At 49.4% G+C, this 13,597-nt stretch overlaps 1 protein-coding gene across 5 annotated transcripts in view; it reads left to right on the forward strand.

Moving 5' to 3' along the window:
* ASTN2 (astrotactin 2) overlaps positions 1–13,597 on the forward strand; it is an 899,232-nt gene that overhangs the window by 664,661 nt on the left and 220,974 nt on the right. For all 5 annotated transcript variants that reach the window (XM_025888498.2, XM_073905829.1, XM_025888499.2 and 2 more), the window contains one exon: positions 3,124–3,303. In XM_025888498.2, the coding sequence (XP_025744283.1) occupies positions 3,124–3,303 (180 nt within the window). The remainder of the gene's footprint in view (positions 1–3,123; positions 3,304–13,597) is intronic.

Raw genomic sequence — 13,597 nt, forward strand, 5'->3', positions numbered from 1 at the left:
ACTTGGGCCGTGCCAGACCCTGGGCTGGGGATGCTGAGGGAATGAGGCCAGGCCCTCCCTGCCATGAAGGAGCTCAGAGGGAGGGTGGATGGACAAGCAGACAGTGACATCCTTACATGGGGTAAGTTCTATGCAGTAGTGGGGCAGCGGTACCCCAGAGGAGGGAGCTGTCCTGAGGAGTCAGAGGGGCTTCCTGGAGGAAGGGATATCATAGTAGTGCAGGGAAGGGTGAATAGGAGAGGGGGTAAATGACAATCTAAAGTCACATTTATGTTCTATGTATTTCAGGCTTGTGGATTTTAAATTCTTGTCTCTTTTGGATGATTTCCTTTCCTACCCATCTCCTATACAGTAATAACACATACTCCTCCAACACACATACACATACAATCCCCCGCTCCACAATCCACACCCTGTGTGTCAGCTGTTGAGGACAATTTGTAATTCTCAGAATGGGACATGTTCTTTCATGCCTCTGTGACTTTGCACATGCTGTTCCCTCTGCCTGGATCTCCTTGCCCAGGGAGCACATCGTGCAGTACTGGGAGACTCCTCCTGCATTCTCCACTTCCCCCAGAATAACTCAAGGAATTCCGTGCAAGCAACTACCTGTAGGGATGCCTGGGGTGGCTCAGTCGGTTAAGCGTCTGCCTTCGACTCAGGTCATGATCCCGGGGTGCTGGGATCGAGTCCCATATCGGGCTCCTTGCTCAGCGGGAAGCCTGCTTCTCCCTCTGCTCCTCCCCCTGCTCGTGATCTCTCACCCTCTCTCAAATAAATAAATAAAATCTTAAAAAAAAAAGCAACTACCTGTATTAAAGCACCAATGTGCTTGATTCATATCTGAGCCATGTCTGTTTCCCCCACTGACTCAAGAACTGCAGGTACAGTGTGGGCCCCATCCATTTCCATATCCCTGTTTCCTATATTCCTATAGTCTCTGTAACAGAGAATCAAAACAGGGTTGATACTCTTGTTTGATAAAGGAATAAAAAAAGTGAAAACTGAAAAGTTCGGAATGAGTGAAGGACTCTGGAAAGATGGGGTTTTCTACCTTGGCTCTTACTCATAACACTGCCACTGGGTTATTATCCGGGTGCTTCCTATGTATTTGCCAGCACTTTTCTTATCTTCTCTTTTTCAGAATCATTTTGTTCCTGAGCAACACAAAACTCTTTGAGCCTAGGAATCAGAGGACTTTCCCATCTGGGAAGTACAAATAGTAATTACTGCTGACGTTGCTAAGTGCTTTATAACATTTTATACCTTAGGACTTCTATCAGTCCTGCAAGGAAGACATTATTTATCCCTTCTTTTTTTCAGATAAGGAAACTGAGGGTCAGAGAGGTTAGGTAACTTGCCCAAGGTCGCACAGCCAGTAAGTGGCCGAACAGGAGGAGAGCAGGGATTTGATTGCAGTTTTGTCTGCCTGGATAAAGAGCCACAGGTCATCTCCATGGTTACCTATCATTTAAGAGAAACTATCTCATCATTAACACTGCTGTATTAATTATCCAGTTGCAGGAGTTAACAGATTGGTGGAGTTTGTCCTAATCAAACACCCATTCTTTGAGGCATGTTTCTGTTTTCCCCACCACCCACACCCTTGCACCTCACTTGTGAATCAGACTGCGATGTACCTGTTAGAACTACAAAGGTGTATCAGCTTTAATTAATCAATAACGATGCTCTTGAGAACCCCCTTGTAAATCAAATGTTGGCAAATTGGAGTTCGTGTTTAATGTTGGAGAGCTTGCTTGCTCTTTTACAGTTTGCTTTGATGTGGCACAGAATCCATTGCTTTTGTAATCATGGCGGTTGGTGTTTCTGCCATGTCCCGGGAACTGTGCCCTCGTACCTGGTTAGGGTGGGGGTGGAGAAGGATGCATGTGCACAATCAGAGACAAGTGGAATGGAGCTTCTGCTTTCAAGGTGGTGCCCACTGAAGGTGCAAAGCATAGGTGCCCCTGGCCAAGATTGTGTGAACAGCTTCTTGGGAGGGTGGGAGTGACTTTCCAGAGCATAGGAATGACTTAGGGAAGAGGTGGGGAGGCCATTTCAGGTGAACGGTGGTTTGTATATGTGTACGTTTTGCAGTTTGGGGGCTGTAAATGAAGAAAGGATGGTGGAAATCTCAGGTCACGTTTAGGAGACCTAAGAAGGCTGATATGGCTGGATGTAAAGCCTGATATAGGTGGCTCATGGGAGATGCCCTTGGTGGTCTGGAATACCAGGTGAGGTCGTGGGTAGACTGGTCATTGGCAGCAGGAAGGAGCTCAGGCAGGTCTTAAGGCTCTCAGAAGAACAGCTTGGTGACCTGCCTGTCAGAGGAAGGAGCATGGAGCTGTGGTTATGGAGTCATTGCTGTGCAGGCTCCGTGCTAGGCACTGAGGACCTGGGTCTCCTTGGCACAGGACTAAGAGCAGCAAGGAGGCCCTTGACACTCTCAGGAGATGGAACTACCACTGTTTCAGGAAGGTAGAGGCAGAAAGGGAAGCAGTATTCTAGGAAGCCAAGCCAGGGATCAGATCCAAGGACGTCAGAATATCTGCCGAGCCTGGGCCAGGGAGCCCCGGGGCTCCAGCTGTGGTCAGTCCAAGCCCTGGGTGACTGGGTGCAGCGGAAAATGCATATGCTTTGGAGTGAGAGCAGAAGGGGCTTGGAGGCCTAGCTCCTCTGGCTGGGAGACCAAGGAAATCATTCAGAGTCTGAGCTTTGACTTGCTCATATACACAGTGGGGGTTGCAGCGTTGGGGCTGAGACTAAACTGGAACCAGTGGGAGAAACAGCAAGCAGTGTGCTTGGTGCCCATTAGTTGCTCGGGACAGATGTCAGCTTTGATTTCCTGATGGCGACTTTCAGGTCCCATGACCTCGATCGCCAGGCTTGAGGCCTTCCTCTGCCATTGGTTCCCTCTCGGCTGCCGTGTCTTACGTGTCAACCAGAGAGAGCAACCTTTTGCTGTGTAAGCAAGGGGGGGTTGCCCCTTCAGACCACAGCAGCCACCAGGCTGATCCTGGGGTGACACCAAATCCAGGCTGGAGAGAGCCCCTGGCCCCTTATAACTTGCCAGCCACCAGCCTCCCAGATCTGACCACCTCCACGTGCTTCTCCTGTGTCCAGGCTTCAGCAACGTCCTCAAGATCCTGACCAGGGAGAGCAGTCGGGAGGAGCTGCTGTCCTTCATCCAGCACTACGGCTCCCACTACATCGCAGAGGCCCTGTACGGCTCCGAGCTCACATGCATCATCCACTTCCCCAGCAAGAAGGTCCAGCAACAGCTGTGGCTCCAGTATCAGAAAGGTAAGGCTCCTCCGACAAGCCAGACCCCGGCTCGGCCATGTCTAAGCCCCTTCGGCATTCCGTGCCCCTCTCTGGGCTTCGATTTCTCCACGGACAGGATGAGGGGCCGTATGATTATACTTCAGGATTCTTTCAGTTCAGGCCTTTTCTGAGACCCTAAGGTAGTGGGCTGGACTCCAGAACTCCTTCCTTGTACTGCAGGCGCCTTGTTTCCAACGTTCTGCCACTCACCTTGGGAGCTTCAGTCCCTTCCCACCTCAGTTTTCCCTTCCTGTGAAATGGGCGCTTAAGTAGCCATTCTTGTCCCACCTTGAAAGGGAAGCAGTTAGTGTCACAGCATTTTGAGAAGGTAGAAATATTCCATACTTGCGTTATGTGTTTTAACATGTCCGTGTATTCACATCCCCATTTCGCAGGGGGAGAAAATGAGTCTCAGTCATGCCAAGTCAAGTGCCCGTAGATACACAGCTAACAAGTAGCAGGGTGAGAACTGCTTCCTGTTGTCATTGTTATTATTATCAATTAATTGAGAAAGGAGAGCTCTCAATGGACAGAAAGGGTGGGGTGCTGCCACCTTCTTCACATGGCTCAGCCACCCCATCTCAGAAACCAAATCAACATAACTCTTAAAACCACAGAATGTGGGAGCCAGAAGGGACCTTCCTTATGAGTCTCACTGGGCTTAGCACCCCGAGTTTGCAGTTGGGGGAACTAAGGCCCAGAGGGAGGAGGAAGCTTGCTGAGTGTCACTGAGCTCCACTGGGTGGGCCCAAGACAAAGTGGGGTGCTCCATGCTACCCATCCTGGGCTTTTCATGCTGCCCCTCCTCCCTGACTGGATGAAGCCCCCATGCACCTGCCTTTACCATCTCCAGAACCTTGCCTTTTGCCCCCGGGGGCTTGCACCCCCCACCATGGTCTCAGCCCTCCCTGCCTCCTGTGTGCAGCTGTGGGGGCCACGGGGTGGTTTATAGATGCAGGGGACATAACTGAGTTGTCCGGGAATAACTCTGTTTTTATGGCTGTGACAATGACGGTCTTTAAGGAAGTACATTAAATCAATAGAAGTCTCGTTGTCTTACCCTATAAATAACGCGACACATCATTAAGCAGGGCAATAAGCTCCAGGACTTTGAAGTAATACAATTAAGTCGTGTTTATAAAAACCTGCGCTCACTGGGGTCGCTGAACTAATTCACCTCAGCCTGCGCTTGGGGCCCGGGACACCACTGTCATGCTACATACCACATCATCTCCATCCTCAACTGCTTCCGGGCCTTGGCCTGTTTCCCTCCAGAAAACCCCACTCCTTATGCCGTGGATGCATGGACTCTGTGGCAAGTAGGATGGGTTTGGGGGCAGAAGGAATGCCGACAGAGCAGCTGGGGGCCCCCTTCGCGACCCCCAGAGCCCTCAGGGTTGCCACAGACTTGTTGGGAGAACTTTGTGTGGTAGCTTTTCTCTCTGGGCTGCTTGTGCGGAGGCACATTTCTTGCTTCTGAGGTACGCTTGCTCCCAAGAAGGGCCCAGAGGTGCGCGGAGGCCGCCTTAACACTTCTTGTTCTCTCCACCTGCTGTGACCTAGAGGGCACACGAAACACTGTGGTTTTATTTTTTTTTTAAATGTGGGAGTGATGTTTGCGAGGGGGAGGCTGAGAAGCCGGGGATTTTCCCCTGAAGAACTAGAAGCACTCTGGACTCAGAGGTAGTGGGTGACCTTTCCCTCCCCAGCCTTCGACTCTGTGTCATGCGCATGTGCTGCACAAGGGCCCCCTAGGAAGCGGGTCAGGATGGGTCTGGGTTTGAAAGCAGATCTCACTGAGGGCAGAGCTGTGGGAAGAGGAGAGAGCTAGCGCGGTGCTGGAGTGGGACAGAGAGGCTTTCAAGTCCCCCTGTCTCTCCTTCCATCCCTGCCGGGTAACCTCGGGCAAAGAACTTCTAAGTTTCTGTTTCCTCGTGTGTTAAATGGGGGATAGGAATTCCCTGGCGTGGCTTTTGGGAGAACGAAATGAGATAATACAGGTAAAATGTCTGGCATGTAGTCAGCACATGGGAAAATTATAGCTTGGAATAAAGCAAAACTTGTGGGCAGCAGCTGAGGATTCTAGACCTGGCCACAGCTCCTGCTCATGGGTGACACACCTTAATCTCCCTGTGGAGCACCTATTTCGCTAGAAAAGGACAAATATCCTTTCAACCTAGAGAGTGGAGGGGTGGAGGGGTTCCTGGAGCCTTTGAAATCTATGTTTAGCCCCAGGGGGTGGCTTGTCCTTGCCTGGAAGGACCAAAGCCTGAAGAGAAGGTCAGGAAAAGAGACCCAATAGGGCATGAGTAACAGCACTTTACAGTGTAAAGTTCTGTGGGTTCTCCCACTTACCCCTTGAGGCAAAGAAGGCAAGAATCCCATTCACCCCTCATCTTAGACCGGGAAAGCTGAAGCTTAGAGAAGAAAAGGGGGCTTGTTGGGGGGGGTCACAGTTTATGAGGGAAAGGGTGTTTGAATTCCAGCCTGAGCACAGTATTCCCTGCACCCTAGATCTGGTGTCCACAGAAATTAGAAGCAAGCCCCCAGAAATCACTGGAAGGGCCAAGGGTTTGGGGCTGAATGTGCCTGATTAAAATATTCCCATGAGAGGTTTATTTTACTCTTATTCCCCTAAGTGCTTCTCAGTGTGTGTTCCACAGGGGGGGAAAAAAGTGACATTTATCATTCATTAATTCTTTAGTTTACTAATAATATTTCCTAAGGGCCGCTTGGCAGACCTTGTGCCCGGTGCCGGGGCACCGCAGGAGACAAAATGTGTCCCCACGTTGTTCATCCCCAGTCTGTCTTAGACTTCCAACGTTTCACCATTTTTTTTTTTAACCCACAGGTAGACAGCTGGAAAGAGGGAGGGGGTGGGTACATGGTAAAGAACCTAATCACTCTCATGTGATGGCCCGTATCTATTCTTCCATGGGCCAATTCTGATCAGTTAGGGAATGGCTTAGCTAGGCCACTGTATGGAGGCCATGGAGCCCATTGGCCAAGAACAATATGATCAATTGGCAATGGCTGCCGTGATGCGGGGGGCGGGGGGGTGTCTGTGTATCGTTTTCCCTGCAGCAGGGCAGAGTGAAAGCTAAAAGAATAGACCCACCTTGCGACACTGATTCTGGGGGGATGCTGGGCATGCCAAGCAGGACTGGAAAGATCTAGGCAGGGTGGTGGGGTTCGCTACCACCCAGTGGGTCTCAGCATTTTGCAGTTTGGAGGAGACCGGAGCACTGAACAGGCCAGTTAGATGGTGCCTGTCAGAAGCCAGGAAGACCTTAGAAGTAGCCAAAGTCATCCCTGGACCCTCCAGGCCCAGGAGTGCTTAGTGTGGAAGCTGCTTAGCCCGTGAGTCTCCTCCAGCCCTCGCCTCTGGTCCCAGGCTGTGCCCCAAGCACCCCATGAAGGTTTCAGTCTCTTGCCTTCAGCTTAATACTTTCACTACATGCTGTTGTGTTCTTGATATGCATATATTTTTTTAAAAAGCTACCTTTCTCCCCATTCACTCTTTGACTTGATACTCAGGAATACTGTCTAGCTGTGACCTTGATACACTCTTTTATCTTAATTATGATAAAAGAAGTCACCCATCCTCTGGCTACCTTGGATAAAGACTTCCCCATTTGGAGATAAAGCAGAGGTTTTGCAGTCAGATGGACTCGGGTTCGAATCCCAGCTCTACCTCTTACCAGCTGTGTGATGTTGGGCAAATTGATTCATTCTCTAGATCACTTTCCTCATATGCAAAATACAGGCTCCAATGAAAGCATAGTCCATCAGTGGACTCATCTAGCACTGAGCTGGACACCTAATGATCATCTTGATCCAACCCATTCCCTCCCACCATAGCTGCCACATCCACTCTGGTTACTGTGTTCCCAAGGGCGTGTGTGTGTGTGTGTGTGTGTGTGTGTGTGTGTGTGTGTGTATGAGAGAGAGAGAGACCAACTGAGGGAGGTAGGAATAGTCAGAAAAACACAAAGAGGTAGACAGGTGCAAATCAGAATACACACACACACACACACACACACACACACACACACAGGAGAGACAAAATGTAGAAGAGAAAATGTATGTAATTAATAAGCCTTTTCCAAGTTTATAGACTAGGTGACCCTGTGAAAGGACGTTTTCTAGTGAAGGTTATACTGCTCTTGAGTTAAGATTGGGATTGTCCATGGTAAAGAGATGTCCTCACAGATAAATGCCTGTTGCCACCTTTAAAAGATGTTTTATCTCTATTATAATTTCCCAAGACTGTCCAAGGGAAGGAAATTTCTGCATTTCCATTTGAATTACAATGCACTTTTGAATGTCAGTGGCAGCATTCCTAGGCTACTCTTGAAAGGAGTTTTGGCTGTTTGAAAGGCAGCCCAGGGGTTGAGGTGGGGGGAGGAGAAGGAAAGGATAGTCAAATGTCACCTCCTTTTGTGAGGACAGTTGTGGCCAAGGGGCTGATGTGGGCTGGAGAACTCTCCTGGGCTCTCAGTTTCCTGAGGGAGCTTGCTTCAAAGACAGCAACCAGACATGAAAGGAGTTGTTCTCAGAATTGAGACCTGCCTGGGTACTGGTTTACTTCTCTGTAGATTTAATCATCAGGGGGCAGTTTTCAGGTCCCATTTGCTTGACCTTCTCTAGCATTCGACAGAGCTGACCACTTCCTGCTAGAGGCACTTTTTGTGTTTGCTTCCATTGTCCCAGATCTTCTTTGTGAGTCACCTGCCTTCCTGCTGGCTTCTTCTCTGTCTGCTTTGCAGGCTCATCCTCTTCAACCAGTCCAGTCCATGTGGCTTCACAGGACGCTGGCCTGGGCCCCTCTTCCTGGACCGTCTTCTCTCTGTGGGGACTCTGTTACCATCCCTACATTGACCACTCCCACTTTATACCTCTGCCTCCAAGCTTTCCCCTGATATTTGCCGTTATGCCAGCTCCCTTGCCCACCCAAACTCTGCCCCACGCAACTTCGCGTTTTCCCAGCATTCTAGTGAAATGTGCCCTGATCTGTTTGGAGGCAGAACCAGAATCCTGAGTCCTTCTTCATTTCCTCCTCTCCCTAGCTCCCCCCATTTCCCAAATCTTATCCATTTTAATTCCCAATTAGGTCTTGAATTTGCCTACTTCTTTCCATCTCACTGCTGTGCCCTGTATCAAGCTGCCATCATGGCTTGCCTGGACTCTAGCATTCTCCCTGGACCCCCCTGCATCCACTCTTATCTCCCATCAATCCAAACCACACAGCAGCCCTGAAGATATGGGTCAGTCAGTGCTCTCCAGAGAGACAGAACCAACAGGATGGTTAGATGGGTGGATGGATGGATGGATAGATAAAAATCTCTATTATATATAATATTCATATATAAGATATACAGAGAGAGAAAGAAAGAGAGAGAGAGATTTATTATGAGGAATTGGCTCATGTGATTATACAGGCTGGGAAGTTTCAAGCCAAGATCTGTTCAGCAAACTGGAAATTCAGGAGAGCTGATGGTATAAGTTCCAATTCCAAAGCTGGCAGGCTTGAGACCCAAGAAGAACCAATGCTTCAATTTGAGTCCAAAGGCAAGAAGAGAATGTTGTTCCAGCTCAAACAGTCAAGCAGAAGGAGTTCTTTCTTACTCATGGCAGGGTCAGCCTTTCTATTCTATTCAGTCCTTCAGCTGGTTGGATGAGGCCCACTCACATTAAGGAGGGCAGTCTGTTTGACTCAGTCTGCTGCTGATCTCATCCAGAACACCCTTACTGACACCCTCACAGACACATCCAGAATAGTGCTTGACCAAATATCCGGACACCCCACGTCCCAGTCAAGTTGACATATACAATTACCCGTTAACAGAAATACCATCAGGCTACTTGTTGGATGAAAACTCCTGGGTGCTTTGTCATTGCCCTGAGGTTAACTTCCACACTCTTCCGCATGGCCTCAGGGCCCTCCCAGATCTGATGTGTCCCCAGCCAACCTCCCCAGCCCCATCTGCTCCAGGCTGTCTGACTCTCAGTGACACCCAGCCTCACAATCCGTGAGAACGGCAGGAGTCAGGGATCAGAAGCTGGCCACATTCATCTACGCCGGGTCCCAGCGAGGTGGTGGGAGGTGGCTGCATGCCCCTTTCCCTTCCCCTGGCTTCGTGGCTTCCATGCAGCCATTTGTAGGATGTGTCTAGCTCTGAGGTAGTGTTTCCTTGGAGAGTAGGGAGGTCAGAGGAGGTTAAATATGAGCTGGACACTCACCCATCTGCAGCACGCCAGAGGAGAGAACTAACGTAATTCTCCTCAGAACCTTGCAAAAAGACGATACAGGATGTGGTTCATTAAACACAAATAGGCCTATGAGACTGCCATTTCCACCAGATGAAATTACCAAAAAAAGCATTTGTTCCCCAGTTTAGATTGAGTCCATCTGGAACGGAACACCCTAGTCGTTTTCCTATTGGTGCGCACCGGGAATAATAATCCCTCGCAGGGCTCCACGCAGAACAGCCCACAAAGCATTGTCACGTACATTCTTTCATCCCATTTACTCCTCACACAACGAGCCTGGAAGAGAGGCACTGTTATCTGCATTTCATGCTTGAGGGGAGTGAGACTCAGAAGGGTGAGATGGCCTATGGGAGTTCACACCAGGGAGCTTGGCAGAGCAGGGATTTGAACTGAGGCTGCTTTCATCACAAGGACCATGTTTGTCCCGACCACAGCAGCCTCAGAGAACTCTCTAGATGCTGGCATCAGGCCCAAGGGAACCACTTGCACTCCTGTTCTGTTTCTCTTACCTACCGTCAAAAGAACTGAGGGAAGTGAGGACTCAGAGCATAGGCCCTCAGTGTGGGCAGGGGAGGAGATACTCTACTCACCAGTACCCCTCTGTGTAACTCGCTTCTCCCTCTTAACTCAGTGGCAGCATTATAAGGCAGAGCCAAACCCTAGAACGTCAGAGCTGGAAGGAACCTTGGCAGTCCTCGAGCCAGGGTGAGCTTCTCTTTGGGGACCTGTTTTGATCACAAGGTAGTAGCTGCCTGGAGGGCTCACTGAAAGAGATTCTGGGTCAGAACCAGGCTTGGTTGACAAGAATGCAGTGATCCCTTAGCAACACCAGTCATGGGTGTGAGAGGAAGAAAGAGCGACTCTTGTGTAAGGTGTTTCCCATCCTGTTCCCATTGGGCAGAGGGGAAGGCTGAGGTCAGCTTATGCCATCAGTTAGAACCTGCATTTGCAAGGGGGGGAACCTAATAACCAGCTAACAGTGTTTTTTGGGGGCTTCGCCCTCCTGAAAACTCAGAGCAAATTCAAAGACTCCTGGTTGCCAAAGCCCCCCCCCCACCCTTAAAGATAGGAGAGTTACTGGTTGATAGACTGCATGTTTTATTATTTTAGGGTACATGCACACACAAATACATCATTCCTTGAAGGCTTGGAGGCTGCCCCTCTTGTCCTTCCACTTAGGGAAGCAATAAGAAATTGATACAGTTGTCATCTAGTTACTCTGATTCTATTCAGACAGGAGCCAAAAACACTCGTGTTCCCCTGTCACAGTCCTGTTCCCAGGAAAGTGATACAGGGACTGAGGGAGCAGGGCTGTCAGGTGGGACCCTTCTCTCTCAGCAGTCTTGCACTAAGAATGTGGAATTTCCCTGGAGATGAGTATGGGGCTTTTGTCCTCTCTCTGCCTTCGACCCCTTAGTGAGAAGAAAAAGGACTGGAGGGAACACAGGGGCACAGAGGGATGCTTTTGCCTTCCCCCAGTCCTCAGCGGCGGGCAGAACCTACCCTGCTGAGAGCAGCCTCCCTCACAGACCCCACAGCACAAAGGCACGTTCCTCGTCACTCCGTCTCTCCTGTCCTCCCTTCATCCTTTTTCACCTCTCCCTTGTTCCGCACTAGTGTGTCCAGACCCTACTATATGTCAGGCTCTGTACTAGGGGTGAGTCAGACCTACCTCCTGCTCTCAGGAGGCTCACAGTCAAACGGGAAAGATTAACCGGTGAACAGACAATGACAAACCTTTTAATAAATGCTGTGACAAAGGAAAGCTTGTGTGTGTGTGTGTGTGTGTGTGTGTGTGTGTGTGTGTGTGTGTCTAGGGTCTGGAGTGGAGGAAGCAAGGCTGGGAGACTGGTCCCTAACCATGTAGGGTGGGTGGGAATTTCCCTGGAGGAGAAGACATCCCAGCAGAGCCCTGGAGGGTATGGGCCTTTGCCACCCAGGGGGTGGAGGTGGATTGCAGGGGACAAGACACAGATCTGGGGGTGTGGAAAAGCCTGGTGAAATCTGAGTCTTCTCCGACCAGTTGGGAGCGGTAGTGCCTGGATGTTTTCAGGTGCTCTTGAGGGATGCCACTGGCCTCTTTTTTAGATCTTTGAATGTCTCCGTGCCTAAGTCCTCTAAGTAGTCAGAGGAACTGCCATTACCTCTGTCCCCAGCTGAGTACTCTCATGCACAGGAGAGGCTGAGTCTCCAAATGCCTGCAGTGAAGTCAAAACACCAGGCCAGTTTCAGAAGTACGCAGGGAATAGTTGGAAAAGCATCTGAACCCTTCAGGTTGTTATGAAGATGGGATGAGATCATGTGATTAGTTGGCTCATAGTAGGAACTCAACACAAATCAGTCATTGTTGCCCACTAAGGAGCACCTGTCAACAAATACCAACATACATATTAGGTGTGTGTGAGTCATCTGTCCCACGTGCCAGATCTGTGACATGGGACAAGGCATTTTGATTTCCTGCGTCTCAGTTTATCTTTAAGATGGCTATAGTGATGCTTGCTTCACAGCATTGTTATGGGAATGAACTGAAACAATGATTATAAAGTGATTATCACTGCACCTGGCATGTAAGAAATACTCAGGAAATGTGAGCTGTTATTATTATCATTTATTATTGTGAGACACAATCGAGTCAGTGATGATTATTATTACCATCACTTTTCTAAAACAAAAGGCATAATGGTGTGGTGTAGCTCTTTCCAGTCCTGAGTACAGAAGCCTAAGGTAAACCTAAAGTCACGACTGTTTCTCACTCCGTGACTGGCCAACTTGAATTTAAGTCCTCCTGAACCTGGGGGTTTGGAATAGAAAGCAGAATTATCAGAAAGCTCAGCCTGGGTACAGGGGAGCCTCTTTGCACAGATGGAAGCTGAGCTTATAATGCACAAGAAGAATGTGTAGGGCTGTGTGTGTTGGGGAGGGGGATGGCGGAGGAGTGGGTAACAATGACTGATTTGTATGGCGTTCCTACTATGGGCCAGTTAATCACATGATCTTGCCTTGGTATTTGTCAGAACCCCCACGAGGTCCAGGGTATTATGTCCATCTTCCAAATGAGAAAACTCATCTGCTTAAGGTCACATGGCTGGAAATAGGCAGAGGCAGGATTCTATCCCAGGACTGTGTGACCCCGGGGCCCCCATGCCCTAATGCATCCCTGTAAGAACAGACACCATGTACGGAGAACCACTCTTATGCCAGAGGCACACTGGGCACTTCGTGTACACGCTCTCATTTAATCCTCAACGACCTTCTAAAGCTGGTGCCTTTCTGCCTAGGAAACTGAGAATCAGGAGGTGCTGGGGGGCGGGGGGGAAGGGGGGTGTGTATAATCCAAAGGCATATAGCTGGTTGAAGCATTTGCTCTTTTCCTTTCTTTCTTTTCTTGCTCCGGCCCTCTCACCATTTATGTTTTGTTATTACTTAACCACAGTGGGCACTCCAAAAAGAGTGTTCTGAGAGGCATTTCTCTTCCTCCTGAAACAGGCAGATGTAGTTGACCAGGAAGAGTGAAAAAAGAAGCAGACAGATCAGCAGGATTCCAACCTGCATGGTGTCGGTCAGCTGGCTCGAGATCCTTCTTTTCTAGCAACACCTTGGCTCTGGGTCAGGGTCCAGGCCTTGAGCCAGGCCTTAGAGATTGACTTGACCATGGATCCATTGGGTTGGAGCTGCCCTTGGTTGTTTTTATCTGACACATAAGCCCTAGACCTCAGGTGTTCTTCCTTGGGATCCTTGGGGCCTGTACTTCTGTTCCCTCACATTTCACGGGTGCACAAGGAGATGGAAGGCTCCTTTTAGAGATCTCAGTCCAAGCAGTCCCTGAGGTCGGGAGCATCAGAATCACCGAAATTTACAACTGGAAAGATCCTTAATTCAATAAATCTATTAATATAGATGGTGAAATGGGTAATGAGAAACTTGCTCAGAGGGAACTATCAATTAGTGACAGGGTTAGGATTTAAACCAGCTCCCTTTTCTCCCTCCTCCTTCCAAGAAG

This window comes from Callorhinus ursinus, unplaced genomic scaffold (genome assembly GCF_003265705.2).
Source record: "Callorhinus ursinus isolate GAN/ISIS: 27379988/994484 unplaced genomic scaffold, GSC_fseal_2.0 scaffold24, whole genome shotgun sequence".
NCBI classification, from domain to species: domain Eukaryota; kingdom Metazoa; phylum Chordata; class Mammalia; order Carnivora; family Otariidae; genus Callorhinus; species Callorhinus ursinus.